Here is a 17544-nt window from a genome sequence, read left to right on the forward strand (position 1 = left end):
GGCTGATTTAGTGCTATCTATTTCCATAGCAGTTGGCAAGTGTTCTTCAATGAGATGGTAGTTCTTATGACATCACAAATGGAGGTCCATGGGAGGAAGCACAGGCCTCCTCAGTAAGGAGGAGGAAGTTTAGACTTTATAACTAGCCAAGTAGTTGTGATGGTTCGAAAAAGAGGTTTTTTTTTTTTGCCTTTTAATAAACACAAAATTATACCTCTGATACTCGATAACAATAATGAAAAGTGGTACCCTTTTCTGAGTGATACATACATTAAAATGGTGATTGCTTTATTTTCTACAGATGCCGGTTGGGTTTTTTGGAGGTTGGTGGGAGGGAGTGCTTAGAATTGAACTAGTCCCTTGCTCATACTAGGCTAGTGCTCAATCACTGAGCAACACTCCCAGCCCCAGATACTTTTAACCTAGTCATTTTAGCCATTGCATATTGTCATTGTTGGCTAGATGATTCCTCGCTATTTGAGATGGTTATGTGTCATAAAGTTAATATTGGGGTCCATGTTTGGCCAAATTAAATTACTTACAAAATTCGAACTAGGGGCTGGGGAGAGAGCTCAGCAGGTAAATTGTTTGCTGAGCAAGCATGGGAACCTGAGTTGGGAGCACATACATGTAACCCTAGTGCTTTAGGCTGTGAGTTGGGGCAGGGGTAAGGCAAGTAGGCCCTACAGGCTCATTGGCCAGCTAGTCTAGTAGAATAGGGGAGAGTCAATGTCCCCATCTTACACAATACAAAGTGGACAGTGAGAAGAGAACCAGTGTCCACTTCTGGCCTTTACATTATGCACACATATGAATGACTACTCATATCCCTCTATCCCACTCAGTAGGACAGAAAGCCCAGGAGTGAAATCACTTTATGTGGCCGTAAACTAGTTCTTCCAGTGTGCCCTCAATAATAAAGGGGCATCTTCTGGTGCAGTCCTTTATTCTGGCCCAGGAATCCACTGCATCTTAAGTTTTAAATGCTTTGCAGATGAGCTTGTTTCTTTGGAAGAACTTTACAAACTTGGTATTCTGTCCTTTGGGGATAGACTTGAGCTGCCTAGGTAGTTGTTTAGGAGCTTCTCATGGCTGAGTTACTAGCACTTGTCAGACCAAATGACTTTGTGACATTTTATAGCCACCAGCTTCTCAACTCTACCTGTGTGGTGGATTAATTTGGGTGTTACTCTGGAGAATGAATACTTCAACTGTAGGGTTCCACTTGTTTTCCCTAGATGTGCCGACTATAGATATGGAACAAATGCTTCTCTTCAGTCATGGCACTGCAGTGAACTCTATCTCCTGCTGGGAAGCTGGGGTGGCGTGTGTGAGTGTGGAGCCACAGCTCTCTTCTAATCAACATAACTTTTGCTGGAAAAGCACTTTCTAGTATGGCTTACCTAAACCAACATCAGCCTTAATCCCAACAAAACCCCTCTTTTCCGCTGCAGTCTAAATTTACTTGTATCTTACTAATAAAAACAGAGCCTTTGTCTTCACCGTTACTAATGAGTTATAAAATACCAAGGGAATGGTTGTATTTGGAAGGAAGTTTTAAGAGTGGTTTCAAAGGCATTTGTGATAGCACCAGACATTGCCAGGTGTAATTGAGAATTCCTTTGGGATCTGATAGCTCCAGACTTGTGTGTGCAACAGACTGGCCACGGTCACTTAACCTCCTGTGAGGCTCCAGATGAGCAGGGTCCTCACATGCTTGAGAATTTGTGAAGGAAGTGCACACAACTCTCCCAGCATTTATATATATGTTTATTTTTGAGGCAGGATCTCACTACATTTAGCCCTGGCTGATCTTAGAGATCTACTTGCTGAGATTAAAAGCATATGCCATCATGCCCAGTTTACATTTTGGTGAGGGGGCAGGTGGGGATGGAGACCTTGAGCAGATGTGCCTGTGCTACTGTGTGTGTCTGGAGGGTCAGAGGACAAGTTTGAGAGTTGGTTCTACCTTCGCTGCATTTCAGAGATGGACCTCGGACTGTGAGGCTTCTGTGGCAAGCACTTTAACCAGTGCTGAGCTCTTGCACTGGCCACAGCCCTCCTGCTTAGTTACAGAGAGAGGTTTGCATGGAAAGCAAATTGTTTCTGTTTGTTTGTTTTTTTAATAAACTGTATATGTGGAGAAGTTATGTTGTGACCCTTTTAAAATGCCAGGCAACAACATAATGTGTCAAAGCTTATAGGCCTTGGTCATGGTTTACCTCATAAAACTTTGAAGGATGATTTGATGTTATTTGAGGGGAATAGATGTAAGTGAAAAAAAATGCTGAATTACCAGTTCTTTTTGCCTTTTAGCTCTTAGATTCATTATTTAGAAAGTTTGAACTAAAAATAAAATAAAATAAAATAAAAAAAATAAAAAAAGAAAAAGAAAGTTTGAACTAGTTGAAAATCAGCAAAAAGAAACTCACCACCTCCCCTGTATTTCACACATAACCTTTGTCATTCAAAACCTTCTCATTGCTTTGTTACCTGGCACTTGGGTCAAGGCAGGAGTGATTGTGAATTTCAGGTTAGCCAGAAGACCTCCTTTACCATCCCCTCCCATCCCACCCCCCCCACCCTCCACCCCCCCACCCCCGCATCCCAGACAAACCCTTGTCCAAGGGATTGTGGTCCTTAGAGATTAAAGGGCCAGTTTTTTAAAGTGTTTGTTTTTAGAAATAGCTTTCTAATACAAGTGTATTAGAGGCTTATGCCTGTGGAGATTGGAGATGATCTTAAATTTGATCTTAAATTTGTCCAAATGTAGGTGAGAATGCCTATCTCTTGTTACTTTGAGAGTTTTGAGATGCAGAAATGGGGAGGCATCATTTAAAGCAGGAGTTGGAGAATTTTCATGCTCCAACTGGAGGATTGCAGTTTGAGAGAGCCAAATAGGGGAGCCACTTTAGCTCTGTCCGTGGTCCTGAACCAGTGTACTGCCCCACCCCCTACCCCCAATGACATTAAGACTCGGGATTATGAAGGTCTAGCACATGGCTACCTAGCTATTCAGAAAATCACGTCTCCTGAATGTAGTAAGACCCGTTTCCTGCATTTGGTGTTGCAGGGAAAAAAATCAAAGCTCCTGGACAACCTGGGGCAGCATTTGTGGAGTTGAGCTGCTTCTGCAGTCTGTTTTGGAATGGTGTACATGGGCTGCTTTAACCCCGAGATTAGCCAGAAGTGGTGGTGCCAGCTGTAGTCCCAACATTTAGGAGGTAAAATGATGACAAACCCCAAAGCAACCCAGAGTTTCCCTACTCCGTTTTGTTTGCAGTTATTTAGTGAACTCAAGAAAATAGTCTGTAGGGTTAAGGTTTTTATTCAAAGATGTGTTTTAGTGTGTGTGTGTGTGTGTGTGTGTGTGTGTGTGTGTGTGTGTGTGTGTGTGTTTGTGTTTGTGTGTGTTTGACAGGGTGATATGTGTGCATGTGGGTACAGGTACCCTCAAAGTTATATCCCCAGGAACTCAGAGTTACAGGCAGTTGTAAGTTGCTGTGTTAGTTTTGGGAATTGAACTCAGGTCCTCTGCAAAAGCAGTGAATGCTCTGAACCTCTGAGCCATCTCTTCATTCCTGGGTTAAGTTTTATTGTTTTTTCAGTGTTAAGTATGGGATCCAGGAATCCTTGTACATGCAAGGAAAGAACTCTCCTAAAGACCCACAGTCCTACCCTAGAGGATTAAGTTTTAATTAGTAGGAGGCTTACTGCAAAATAACTTTCCATATCAATTATGTAAAGGTTTTTAAATCTAAGCCATTAGCCATTGCAGACTGAGAGTAAATAAGAGATGCTGCAAATAAGCATTTTCTGTATACAGAATGGTCCTTTCATTAATTACAAATGGAACAGATTATCTTGTGATGTGGCCAAAATTCATCTCCCTTTAAGCTTTGAAAATTTACGTTACAATTAGAATTTGATTACAAATAATAAAATGTAAATATTCTTGTGCATGTAGTCCAACTATGAAGATCGACTCATGAGCTTTCTTATTTTCCTTAAAGCTGGAGATACAGATGACCCACCAAGAATTACTCAGAACCCTGTCATCAATGGGAATGTAGCCCTGAGTGATGGGCACAGCAATGCGGAGGAGGACATGGAGGACGGTAAGTACTGCTCACTTACTCACAGCTGTGGAGCGCTGTCAGAAACATAATCCATCTGTATTTTTTCCTTGAGTACTTTCTAGTCTTTAGAGTAGTTAGTTTTCAGGAGGTTATATCTGAGGGCAATTGAGGATCTTGTTTTTGTTTTGGGTTTCAAGATTGTGTAAAATTTCAAGGTAAGTTGCTTCTCCTCAGCCTAGGAAAGGGGGTTCAAATCCAGAGGTTTGTAGTGAGTGGGTATCTGCTCATACCCACCGGTTTCCAGCCACTGTTAGCATCCAGGGTGCCACGTAGACTGTATTTTCCTTTCCCATTTGTTTGCAGCAAGATACTTTCAGCATTGGGATTTGGTTTTCCACTGCATTCCCACTTTAGTGTCTTATCAGTTGACTGCAATTGAGAACACCTCCCAACTCCTGTTAGGTGAAGTGAGAGCCAAGCGTTGGGCCCTAGACTTCCTCCACTCACTTTCTCTGTAGCTTCCATGTGAAAAAGCATATGCATATGTATATGCATGGGCATTTTGTGTCAGGGAATCACTTTTCTTTTGAGAATTCTTTATATCATCTTAAGAGATGTAACATTTGCAAGTCAAAATCCTGAGAAGGGAGCAGCCAGTAATTGCTTTATGCAGCCCCTGGAATCTTGCAGTGTAATATGAAACCATGTTCTGTACAAGCATGTCCATCAATCCTCATGAGGGTTGTGTCCTTCCCAGGGGAGTAACGGGGCAGTTGAAAGAAACCATCAGGCACGGGCTGCACCACCAGAAGGACTGCTGTTCAGACCTCCTGCCAAAAGTTCAGCCTCCATGCGAAACTGCAGCCGCAGTTGAGAGTTCTCTCACAGTGCGGTTTACCCCTGGCAGCTGGCTGAGGCAATTTCTGAGGAAGGTAAAGAGGCGTGGGCTACACCCCGCTGCTTTGTTCCCCGTGGAGTGCGCTTTCCACTGTAGATGAAGGGCAACGGTGTGGGTGTGGTCTCATTGGTTATTGGGCGTTTGGTGGATTCACTTTGGACACCATAGATGCCAAGAGTGGCTCGCAGAGTGCATTTGGGAAGGTGGCTAGGCAGAGGTGCCAGGTGTGCATTTGGGGTCACTTTGAGTTGTATGTAGAGCAGTAGCAAGCCCACCCCATCAGCTCTCCCAGTGCAGTTAGTTTTAAGCAACTCCTCTCTTATTAGGAGTGTCTGGGAGACACAGATGTGGCTATGAGACATTCTGTGTAGTAGAAGAGGCCAGTTTGTTATCCTCTGAACCCTACTACTTACTTCCTACCTGCAGTTAAAATAGACAACCAAGTGTCTCCTGGGGGCCGGGTGGCCTAGCTTGAGAATTATGGTTAGAGGTTATGAGTCAGAATTCTCTTATTTTGGGGCAAATAGTACCGAATTCTTAGTACTAAATACCCATGTTATGTCACAAAGCGTTTGGGGTCGCAGATAGAAAAAGCAGAGCAGCCCTCTTGCTTTGGAGTTGGCATTGTCTTCAGAGAGGACTCAGGGCCTGAGCCTGTTGATAGCATGGTGAAAGCACAGCAGGGTTGGGCTCTGCTTCTGGAGCAGAATGCAGGGTGGCCTTTTCTGGAGGTAATGTGATTGTAAACACTGATGTAGGTTTTATGGGTCATGTGGCAAAGGACAGAACCTTGGAAAGGTTGAGGAGCTCTGCATTATGCAGGCCCTCAGCCGTCCATGCCTAAGCTGGCTTCTACAGGGGGGTTTCTTAATGATTCCCCAGACTCTGGCTTTGAACCCCTTTACTTAAATCTTTTAAAAGCACATCAGACTATGACACATGATTTAGAGAACATGATTTAGACCAATTTGTAAACAAATGATGAGTGACTTCCCTGTGCTGAGGGTCCTTGTTAGTAAGAACTTAGGTGGCGTGGCAGTGCAGACATCAGTGGAGAACATGTTTAGTTGATGAGAACATTTTTAAAGTCCTGTTAGCAGACTAATGAGATGGGCAAGTCTCGGAGCTACTTTTTCATCACATCTATTCTTGTTCCCTCAAGTATGGTTTTTCCTTAGATGACTAAGAGACGTTTTAGAGCAAACGTGGCTATGAAGATCTCTATGGAGCCAGGTTAAGTTTTAGGTATCTGGACACAGTTCGTTTCATCCGAATAACTGACTTAGACAATTTTATGAGAATGACTAATCCATGTGAGTGAGGTTTGAGAAAACATCACTCTAGAGCCACCACGTGGAGAAGTCAGTCCCTTCGAAAGCCTGAAAGGTCCGGTCTTCATTTGCTCTCCCTACAGAGTTGAAGTCCAGGCCGATCCATTGGCGTTCGCTCTGGGCAGATAAGATAGTGGTGGTGTGGAGCTTTGGGGCAGGCAGGCAGCACAACTGCTAGCGTCTGAAGTTTTCTGGGGCAGGATTGATGCTGGGGGATCTCGAGTCTGGCTGAATAGGAGTTAGTGTGCTCATCGTGAGGAAAAAGTAGCTGCAGGGAGCAGAGACACAGTGGTTTCAGGCCAGCTGTCTTCCGTGATGTGATCATATAGGATTCCCATGTCCTTTATGCTGATTATCTCTTGTGTGTTAAAAAACAACAACAAGCCTTTGAAATGCTTAAACCCTCACAGGTTTTAGTTTTGTTTTTTAAAGTATATGGAGTTCACATACTACTTCATCCATTCTTGGGCAAAGACCTTTGTTGGTCAGTCTCATGTAATTCCCTATAGCAGGGTAATCAGCAGGCTTTTCGTGTCATAGATAGGTTTCAGATTTTCTTGTAGGCTTTTCATTTGGCATTTATAAATTCTCATATGTCCTATTGGTGTGAATACTGAGGGCCTTGCCCATGTCAACTGTAGGTTCTACAGTTGGACTGTACTCCAGCTCTCAAGTTATTCATAAGAAGTTTCAACTTCCTTAGCCTGTTCTAAGAATGTGCCTTCAGTGTAATGCAGAAATCCAGTGTGATGTGTAACGAAGCAGACGAGTGAGGCGGGCCATGGAGAGTGCCAGGTGCTGCTTTGTCAAAAGAATTACATGTCAGTGTAAATTTCACCACTGTTTCTTTTTACTCAAATGTGCGGGATGGAAGAACAAAAACAAAATTACAGTATGCTTCAATTTTCGTAGATCTAAAGTGTAATCCTATAAATCTAAATTGCCGAGATAGGCTAGCTGTATTGGCTCTTATGTCTTGTAGAGTACACCATCATTGTCCTTGGTGTCTCCACAGATGATGGGCATTATTGAAGACTCACTGTCACTTTGTAACATGCTTCACATCAGTATGCCTCAGTTTCCTTACCATAAAGTGGAAATTAATGCTGCTCAGGTGCACTTTGTAGGTCCATTAAAGCATGTGGCAAACCTTGTCTCCTGAGTACTTTTAGGCATTGTCATGGACAGAATTCTTCCCTCTTCAAGCAGGTGTAGGAATATCCCACTCAGTAGACTTAGGTCAGTCGTCAGCACCTCGTTGCAGCTTCCTGGAGCCGCTCTCTTGCTATAGTGCTCCTGCCCTGACTGAGGGAGCCGGGTTATGCATAGTGCAAAGGGGTGGGGGAAGCAGAGTGTGAACTTGGACAGACTTTGGTAAAGAATACCCTCTGTGAGGACTGATGGACATGTTTTCTTAAGAACAGACCCAGGTAGTTGCAAACTTCTAGAACTTTAGTATACCTACAAGTAGGTGATTCCCACAAACTAACTTTGTGTACAGTTTGGATCAGATGGAAGGGTTGTGGGGCTCTGTTAAAATGGCCTTCAACAATCTGGTGATGTAAGGGGGCAGGGTGTCCCTGTTAATTAACATGATCCTCATGAGTCTAGTCTGCTTATGCTCCGGGACCCAGTAGTCAGGGATGTCAATACCTGATCCTGGGGGGACAAGGTGGGGGTGACTTCAGGTCCCTCAGAGGTGGCCTTCAGTCCCCACCAGTCAGGGCCTGTTCCCAATCCACAGTTAGGCAAATAGAGAAAGTGATGTTCTGAGACACTTCTGCAGTCCCTTGGTCTTCCTTCCATGGCTTTTGTTTTGCTTTACTGATGCTTGCCCAGTGGCAACTGGCCGAGTGGCTGGAAGACTGCTCCCTCGCTGTAGCCTGAGAAGCAAACAGTAAGACATTACTGGGACTGAATCAACTTACTGGCCAGTGAGGGGTAAATGATGCCATTATTTTAGATGCTGCATTTTTGATTGACACACTGAACCCCTGACCAGAGGCACTATAGGGCAGAATCCTTCATTCCTTTGTGGATATTGGGAAGAACTTTATTTTTTTATAAACAAATTGCTACCATAAGAGATCCAGCTTATTAGTTCACAAAAGTTGAAGCTGAGGGACAGCATTGGCTGTCTACATGTGCTGTGCTCCTAGCACAGTGGCTGGTCTCTTCAGCTGCCTTTTTCCCTCCTCCCGGGGCTCAGTTCAAGACTCCTATCTTCCCTGTTATATACAGTTCTGCTTATATACAGAAATATGAGCCCTTCTTTTTCTTCTTTCCTACATCTGTCCCCTCACTTGATGCCCAGATTTGGGGGTGAACACTGAAGTAGATCTTCAACCCCCGAAACTCTTGGTTCTCCGAGGGAAGGCAGGTGTGTGGGAGTGAGCACCTCTGATAGGAGTCCAGCCATGCAGAAACTGTCCTTATTAGCCTTTTCATAAATTGGAAACACCACTATCATTCCCCTAGAGGCTTCAGCAGTTGGATTCAGAGAGATTGTAGAGCAGTTTACTGCAGTATTCATGCACATTGGTTAATGCCCTAGCTCTGTGATTGATGGCATGTTTTCTTGCAGACACCAGTTGGCGCTCCGAGGCAACCTTTCAGTTCACTGTCGAGCGCTTCAGCAGACTGAGTGAGTCGGTCCTTAGCCCTCCGTGTTTTGTGCGAAATCTGCCATGGAAGATTATGGTGATGCCACGCTTTTATCCAGACAGACCACACCAAAAAAGCGTAGGATTCTTTCTCCAGTGCAATGCTGAATCTGACTCCACGTAAGAGTTTAAATGATGCGACTACAAATGCACAGATTTCTGGAAGCCAAATTCCACCAGTCTTACTCAATTTATTTCAGTTTCTCCGTAACTCTATGCAGTCCCTTTTCCTTTCGCTCTGGGGATAGAACCTAGGGCCTTGCTACATAATCACTACTATTGAGTTAAAGCCAGCCCTGATTCTAAAAGTACAATGTAAAACTAGGCTTAGTGTGCTAGAGCCCAGCAGCCTGGAGAGGCTGGGACCATGTGGACTCTGCAGACCACTGAGTACTTATTCCCTTCTCACCATAAGCCTTAAGTATGGCTGTCAGAGGCTGACAGCCCTTCTGTCCTCTGATGGCCTGTGCCTGTGGGCTAGTTGGAAAGTAGAAGTCACAGCAATTAGCTAGGTATTTAGAAAACAGTATGGCTCTGGCCTAGTTAGGGGGGCAGTTTTGATCATAACTTTTTAAAAGGAAGCTTATTGTAAAATTGTCTTTTTTTTTTTTTTTTTTTTTTTTTGGTTTTTCGAGACAAGGTTTCTCTGTGTAGCTTTGCGCCTTTCCTGGGACTCACTTGGTAGTCCAGGCTGGCCTCGAACTCACAGAGATCCGCCTGGCTCTGCCTCCCTAGTACTGGGATTAAAGGCGAGCGCCACCACCACCCAGCGTAAAATTGTCTTAATATCAATATCTGGGAAGTGGAGGCGGGAGGTCAGTTCTAGGCCAGCCTGGATTACGTGAGGCCCTGTTACAGTAACTAAGAAACAAAGGGAAATCTTGGAGGTCCTCCATTGGTAGGAAAGAAGTATCATTACCCCTTTGGTTTGTTCTCAGAAGCTTGTAGCTCTCTCTTCAATCCATATCCCTCATTGTCAGTATTAAACTCATGTACGCCAGGAGGACAGTTAAGGGGAGGGTTGTCGGGGATTATGGAGTGCATTGTCCCTTGGTCTGCACCAGGGAGCCTAACCACAGTATACTGATTCTGGTTCTTGGGGAAACCTGGGGAGAGTGTTCTCCAGATGATACCAGCTGTGGCTGTCCTTTCTGTAAATGCTCCCGGGAAGGACATGGCTTGTTTCCTTCTCTTTTAATGTTTATGAAGTGCCTAGCTAAGCCACAAGTAACAAAGGGTTTGCCTAGTACAAGCAACGGACACAGACACCCCCCCCCCAAAAAAAAAGTGTGAAATTAATTTTATGTATAGTAAGGTTCTTTGTATAGGTTAAAGTTTTTCTTCTGAGCTTATCTCTGGCAATAAAATGGTACCCAGGTTGGACTGTATTATAACTGGAAACCATGGTGCTACTCTCTAGCGTCCCCATTGGCAACACATACTTCTGTACCTGATCCCTCCTGATACGTAGGGCAGGTGTGCAGGAACCCCGAGGCACAGGTACAGGCTCTACTGAGTAGTGCTGCATTGTGGGACAGAACCCAGAGGTGCGTCTACCTTCATTTGCTCTGTTGTTCGGGCTAGCCTTGAATTTGCAATAATCCTCTTGCCTCAGCTTCCTGAGTTCTAGAGAGTGTGTGTGCTATCATACTTTGCTCATCAACTCTTACGCTTGTAGTCCCCATCACAGGCTTTTGTACATGCCACGAAACCACTACTGCTGTGTTACACCCTTGTCTAGCCACAGTTATATAAAACCTAAAACTGATGCTTTCAAGTTCAGGAACTTGTGTGCTCTACTTAACAATCAAACATTTTAGGGGTGTCATGGTGCAGAATCTTGTGAGTTCTAGTCCAGCTAGAGCCACCAAATAATAAATCATGAGCTAAACCACTGCACTTGTGCCCTCAAATTCCTCTTCTCTCTCCAAGGTAGATGTTCATGTGCTGGTTTTGATGTTTTAGAAATGTGCAGCCGAAGTTAAGCGTGTCAACTAAGGCTTGGGTGATTTGTTTCTTCCCTCCCCTGCCCCAATAGGTCGTGGTCCTGTCATGCACAAGCGGTGTTGAAGATAATAAATTACAGGGACGATGACAAGTCATTCAGCCGTCGTATCAGTCACTTGTTCTTCCACAAGGAGAACGACTGGGGATTCTCTAATTTTATGGCCTGGAGTGTAAGTGACAGAGTATTTAGTCTCAATATCCCAACTGTTATTGCTAGTCTTGTTCTTTTATGCCTCAAAAATCTTGCTTTGTGGGTTGAGCAGGTATCTGGAAGTCGGTGTGGCTTTCTGGCATTAGGTGTTCAGGTTGCAACCTTTAAAAGTTTACTTACTAGTGTCCTGTGTGTATATGGTGTGCGAACTTAATTTGTGTGTGCGTATGTGTGCTTGTATGTGGGCACACGTGTCATGGTGTGGCACATTTCTGTGGGTTTTGTGGACGGAGCTCAGGTCCACGGCTTCAGGCTTAGATGACAAGCACCTCTACTTACTGTGTCACCTCACTGGCTCCTCAAGCAGGAGGTGATTTGGGGAGGGGTGCTGTTTTCTCTGTGTAGCTATGGCTGTCCTGGAACTCACTTTTTAGACCCAGGCTGGCTTCAACTCAGATCCACCTGTCTCTCTGCCTCCCAAGTGCTGGGATTAAAGGTGTACACCACTGCCTAGCATCCAAGTATTAAATTTTTAAAATACCTTTAAAAAACTGTTTGTGCCAGGTGGCCGGGGTGCACGTCTTTAATCCCAGCACTCAGGGGGCAGAGGCGGGCAGATCTCTGTGAGTTCCAGGCCAGCCTGGTCTACAGAACGAGATCCAGGACAGGCACCAAAACTACACAGAGAAACCCTGTCTGAAAAAACAAAAAGCAAAAATCAAAACAAAACAAAAAAATACCGAAGCCAGGACCTGGTGGTAGTGGTGAATACCTTTAATCCTAGTACTCAGGAGGCAGAGGCAGATGGATCTCAGTGAGTTCAAGGCCAGACTGGTCTATAGAGAGAATTTCAGGACAGGCTCCAAAGCTACACAGAGAAACCCTGCCTCCAAAAAACAAAACAAAACAAAACTGTGTCTCTGTGTGAGCCTATGGGCGTGTGTATGAGCGTGCCCACAGAAGCCAGGAGGGGTTGTCAGATTCTTTGAGGTTAGAGTAATGGGAACTTGTGAGGTGTGGGTACTAGGGTCTGAACTCTTTTTCTTTTTCTTTTTTGTTTTGTTTTTTTGTTTTTCGAGACAGGGTTTCCCTGTGTAACTTTGAGCCTTTCCTGGAACTTTTTTTTTTCTTTTTTTTAAAATGGTTTTTCGAGACAGGGTTTCCCTGTGTAGCTTTGGAGCCTATCCTGGAACTCACTCTGTAGCCCACGCTGGCCTCAAACTCAGAGATCCACCTGGCTCTGCCTCCCAAGTGGTGGGATAAAAGGCGTGTGCCACCACACCCGACTGAGCTCTGGTTCTCATGATAGAGTAGCAGGTCTGTTATCTACTGAGCTGTTTCTCCAGTCCTAAACTTTTAATTACACATTGGAGTTCTTTCTGATGGGTTGGCCTTCCTTGGAAGACACATTACTCTGTAGGGCCCCTTTCTGCAGAGGTAGTGGCCAGTGGGTGGTCTTTGACATGTTGCTCTTTAGTCAGTGCTTCCAATCCTTGTCAGCTCACCCAGGCTGTGGCACTAAACCCTAAACACCTCTGCAGAGCTCCCAGTGTCCATGCTTAACACAAAATGGACCACTTCCACACTAGAGCAAAAATTCAAAGTAGTGCTCCATTAAATTTTGAGGTAGTGCTCTATTTATTGAGTGCAGAGTACAAGGGCAGTTGTCTCTTTGGAGTAAAATAGATGGTTATATATTCTTATGTGAGTTGGATATTTTTATTTTATAGGAAGTGACTGATCCTGAGAAAGGATTTATAGATGATGATAAAGTCACCTTTGAAGTTTTTGTACAAGCGGATGCTCCCCATGGAGTTGCGTAAGTTTTGTTCAGTTGGGTACTGCTGTACTGTATTGAGAAGCATTAGCATATGTTTAAGAGAGATACTCAGCCAGTAAGCCCACCCTCTTTAGTTTGTCCCCGACACTCAAATCAGCTGCCTGCTTCACACCCTCTCATTTAACGGGCTGATTGGCAGTTCCTTTGTGCTCACCAATGAGTTTTCTGAATGTAACTAACCATCAGACTAGATCTAGATTTTGCAATCTTAGGAAGGTGCACTGTCTTACCAAGTAGAGAGTCTGGGGCCCTCACATGCATGGCCACTGCAATGGGGATTTGTTTGCTTTTATTTCGAAGCGTGCACAGGTATGAAAACTGTCACAGGGAAGCAGGGAACATGCTGGGTACTGCTGACAGCTCCGGTCCCTTTTTAAGTGTGAGGTTCTAACCTGGGCCATTGGCCAGGTCCTGGGACTGTATAGATGCTGTCATCCTCACTGACAGTGTTGGTTCCTGTCTCTTCTTGTTAGTATGGAGAGGGAGGGTAGATTGGCTGGACAATGTGGTAGTTCCTGTTGTCCGGTAGATTTTCTCTGGTTCCATTACCACATGGGTCCAGGATAGCTGGGACACCGCTCAGACCACCGTTTTTCCTAAGTAGCCACCCAAATAGCATAATAAAGAGGAAAAGCCCTTGGGGCTTAGAAGTGCATTCTAAAAGTTCAAAATAGAGACACTCCTGTCTTCCTTCTGCATATGTGTTTCTGCAGAATTGGCAGCAGCGGTGGGCTGGGGTGTTCAGCTCTTGACATGTCCTGATCAAATATGTGAATTCCTAATGTGTGTGTGCAGTAAAATGCTGTGAAGTCAAGTTTGATACACATGTAAAAGGGAACCCCAGTGTCTTGTGAGTGCTCATCTTTATAAATGGCAGCTATGCTGTGAACTGCTAGCAGACAGGTGAATGTTGGAATTGAGTTTGAATAGTTATGTCAGTGAGAAGACCTTTGTGATGTGAAGTCAGGCCTCAGTTCCCACAGTGTTGTGCCTGGAGGAATGCTGTGTGAAATGTGTTCATTTGCTAGGATGCTAGAAAACAGATGATGGCATGGGACAGTGACACCGATGCCAGGGTCAAACCAACTAGAACCAGTGTCCCATGCAGTGGACCTTCAAGCTTGGATTGATCTTTCAGGTGGGACTCAAAGAAGCATACAGGCTATGTCGGCTTAAAGAATCAGGGAGCTACGTGTTACATGAACAGCTTGCTGCAGACTTTGTTTTTCACAAATCAACTACGAAAGGTAAATGAATAGTATTCTTCTCCCCAGCTTTCTGCTTTCTCTTCTGTAAGGTATGTCAAAGGCGGCCAGTAAAGTATCCAGCAGACATTCCCTTCCCTGTCCCTGGACTGCAGCCCTTTCTCCACGGGGAGGCCCTGCTGGGCTGACCTTAGTCTCTGGTAATAGGACATCTGCTGTTGAAGCTGACTTGGATGATCAACTTTAAAAATACAAACACCATAATGATAACAATTAATTGATCCTCGGACTAATATTTCTACATCTAACTTATATTCCCAGGCTCCCCTCCCACCCTCTTTTATTCATTTATTTGGAAGTCAGGCCTCTGTATATAGTGCTGGCTCTCCTGGAACTGACATGCTTGCCAGAGCTCCACCTGCCTAGTCTATGTAGAAAGTGCTGGGATTAAAGATATGTGACACCACACCCACTATTTAAAAAACAAAATTAAGGAGGGATAGGGTCTTACTTTAAGTTATTTAGACTAGCTTTAAACTCACTCTGTAGCCTTTTGTGATCCTCCTGCCTCAGCTTCATAATAGCTGGGATAGATTAATAAGAACAGTTTGAATCTACTGATGGAGGGTTGGTTTTCTGCAGCTGGTATGGAGCAGTAGGAGGAGAAAGTACTTCTAATTAGGTCCTTTCTGTATCTCATTCCCACGCTGCTGCGGCGGCCAGGTGACTGGAATGGGATTGTGTGAAGTGGTAGTTGGAGTGCCATCTGCATTTCATCATCTCTTTTTTGTTCATAAATCATGGCAAAGTAAAATTTGTACTGTCCCTGGGAGCAGAAAATAAACGAGGTTTTTTTTTTTTTGCCTGGTTGGTGACTTAATTTTTTTGCATTCTTCTTTGTGTTTTCTAAATAGTCTTAACAGACAATTTGATGGTTTTTCAAACTTGGGCATAACTAAGAGCCCCTAGCAAATTGCCTTACTCCTTATGATAACAGAAATGATATTTTTACCTACAATTAAACACTTCTAAATCAATTCTTTTAGGCTGTGTACATGATGCCAACAGAGGGCGATGACTCATCTAAAAGCGTCCCTTTAGCATTACAGAGAGTGTTCTATGAATTACAGCACAGCGATAAGCCTGTAGGAACAAAAAAGCTCACAAAGTCATTTGGGTATGTATCAGCAATCCACCTCCATTCTGCTGTCTATGGAAGGGCAAGAGTGGAGGCTTGAGCGACGTGGTGTCAAGTGGGCTCCAGTCAGGCAGGCTTACGGTCGTCCCGAGTTTGTCACTGTCCCCTCGAAAGAAATAGGCTTGTTTTAGACTTTTTCTTGAAAAAAATGTCACCACTTTGCTTTTCAGCAAAGGGCGTGTGTAGCTTTGAAATGTATGTATATTTAACTTGTAGATACCACCTTTTCTAGATAAGATGTTAGGAAATGTTAAGTTTAACTTTTTTTGCTGACTGCTGGTAAAATTCAGCTTAATCTTTGAATTATGACAGTCCCCAAGATATTCTTAACACACAAAAAAGCACCGAATTTGAGGATAGTGGTTGATTCAATTTAGTTTATAATGTAGACTGCTTCTTAATTGACTCCCTTGATTTATAGAAATTGAAATATAGATACTCATTTTCTCTTTGCAAGGTGGGAAACTTTAGATAGCTTCATGCAACACGATGTTCAAGAGCTTTGTCGCGTGGTAAGTTTCAAGCAGTAACTGTTTGGTTCTTAGAGCAAATGTTTGAGGCAGTGCTGGAGGTCTTTATAAGTAAAAGGCTCACAGCTAATCAGACCACTTGGCTTAGGATTGATGATTAGGCCACAGTGAAGAGTGCTGGGATTCCAGACATGTACCACCATGCCTGGTTTAGGGCTCATCTAGGTCCAAACAGTGGGAAGAACTGTGCTACTCAGTAGGAGGTGACTTGCTGGGGAAGGTTAGACAAAGGTAGCTGTAAGAAGTGGGTTTCTTACTAGTTAACTGAGCTTGTGCACAGGGGTCCCAAAACAAGGGGCAAGCACACTGTCAGCAGTCTTCTTGCACCCATCTCCCTCTGGGGGCCGCCTCTGTGCTGCTTCCTGACCCCAAGCTTTTTAGTCACTAGTACATTCTCATTCCTGGATTGAGGAAAGAGAAAGACGTAGACTCGTGTACACGCAGACGTGGAATGGCTGTTCAAGGTGATTGGCTGGGCAAGGTGTGTTTTCTTTTTTGCAGCACTAGCTGGATTGAATCAGTTCATTAAATATCCATGGACAAACCAGTCAATCCTGTTGACAGGCTCAACCTCATTAATCTCTTGGTGTGGACCAATACGAGTTAAGTTTAGTGATCAATTTACATGCTTTTCCACAGAGGTAAAATAAATATAAAAAATGCTTCTAAAGGCACTACAGATTACTAATTCATTCCAAAAACTGTATAAAAGGTTAACCTCAATTATTGCATGTAGATATTTTTTTTTTGTAAAAGCAACAAAATCCAGCCAAGAAAGATTTGTATGTTTTTTTGATAATTGCATGCCAAAGGTAATAATTTTTTAGTCTAGAAATTCTTTGACTGTTGGTACTTCCAAGTAGTAAATTGTTAAATTACGATGTATTTTGTTTTTTGTTTTTTAATGCCCAAACCTTCTCTTTCAGTTGCTTGATAATGTGGAAAATAAGATGAAAGGCACATGTGTAGAAGGCACCATTCCAAAATTATTCAGAGGCAAAATGGTGGTATGTGAACATTAGTTTTAAAGAAAGGCTTTGAAAGGTTATAAATGTAGATTTGACGACAATGCTAAAGCTGCCTTCTGTTTATTTACAGTCTTACATTCAGTGCAAAGAAGTAGACTACCGTTCTGATAGGAGAGAAGATTATTATGATATCCAGCTAAGTATAAAAGGAAAGAAAAATAGTAAGTCTTGTCTCCATACTCATAAGCTTTTAATCATTGTTGCTCTGGCTCAGTGATTGTTTTATAATGAAGGATAGATGCAGGGAGTGACTTAAGTGTGCAGCACACTGGGTGGACACCTGCTTCTACCCCATCCAACTCTCAGAACACTGTCAGGCTGCCTAGAGCCCTCTCAGCCTGCCCATTCCCTGGCTCGACTCCCTCAACTCCTTGAAAGAAACCACTCTAAGCTTTCAGCAACTTGGGCCAGCCTTGGTGTGTGTTTATGGAACCATGTAGCTTAGTGCAGTCTGGTAGCTTTTGTTCAGCATCATATTCACATGTGCATCATACATGTGTCTCAGGAGCGGTGGTTTGGTTATCACCTAGTGTTCCATTTTAGAGACCACTCTTTTTTAGATGTTTTGCTTATCTACAGGTTCAGGCCATTGTTTTTTCTCCTTCATTTGTGAC

General features: G+C 43.7%; 1 protein-coding gene across 4 annotated transcripts in view; it reads left to right on the top strand.

The window, feature by feature from the left end:
- Usp7 (ubiquitin specific peptidase 7) overlaps positions 1–17544 on the top strand; it is a 54980-nt gene that overhangs the window by 19796 nt on the left and 17640 nt on the right. For 2 of the 4 annotated variants that reach the window (XM_059270023.1, XM_059270024.1), the window contains exons 2-10: positions 4014–4118; positions 8893–9091; positions 11010–11148; positions 12860–12948; positions 14108–14216; positions 15221–15351; positions 15830–15884; positions 16829–16909; positions 17001–17091. In XM_059270023.1, the coding sequence (XP_059126006.1) occupies positions 4014–4118; positions 8893–9091; positions 11010–11148; positions 12860–12948; positions 14108–14216; positions 15221–15351; positions 15830–15884; positions 16829–16909; positions 17001–17091 (999 nt within the window). Of the gene's footprint in view, positions 1–3205; positions 3225–4013; positions 4119–4836; positions 5012–8892; positions 9092–11009; positions 11149–12859; positions 12949–14107; positions 14217–15220; positions 15352–15829; positions 15885–16828; positions 16910–17000; positions 17092–17544 lie in introns of those variants that run through there. The other 2 variants (XM_059270026.1, XM_059270025.1) reach the window with 2 other exon arrangements.

The sequence above is a fragment of the Peromyscus eremicus genome, chromosome 8a (assembly GCF_949786415.1).
Source record: "Peromyscus eremicus chromosome 8a, PerEre_H2_v1, whole genome shotgun sequence".
NCBI classification, from domain to species: domain Eukaryota; kingdom Metazoa; phylum Chordata; class Mammalia; order Rodentia; family Cricetidae; genus Peromyscus; species Peromyscus eremicus.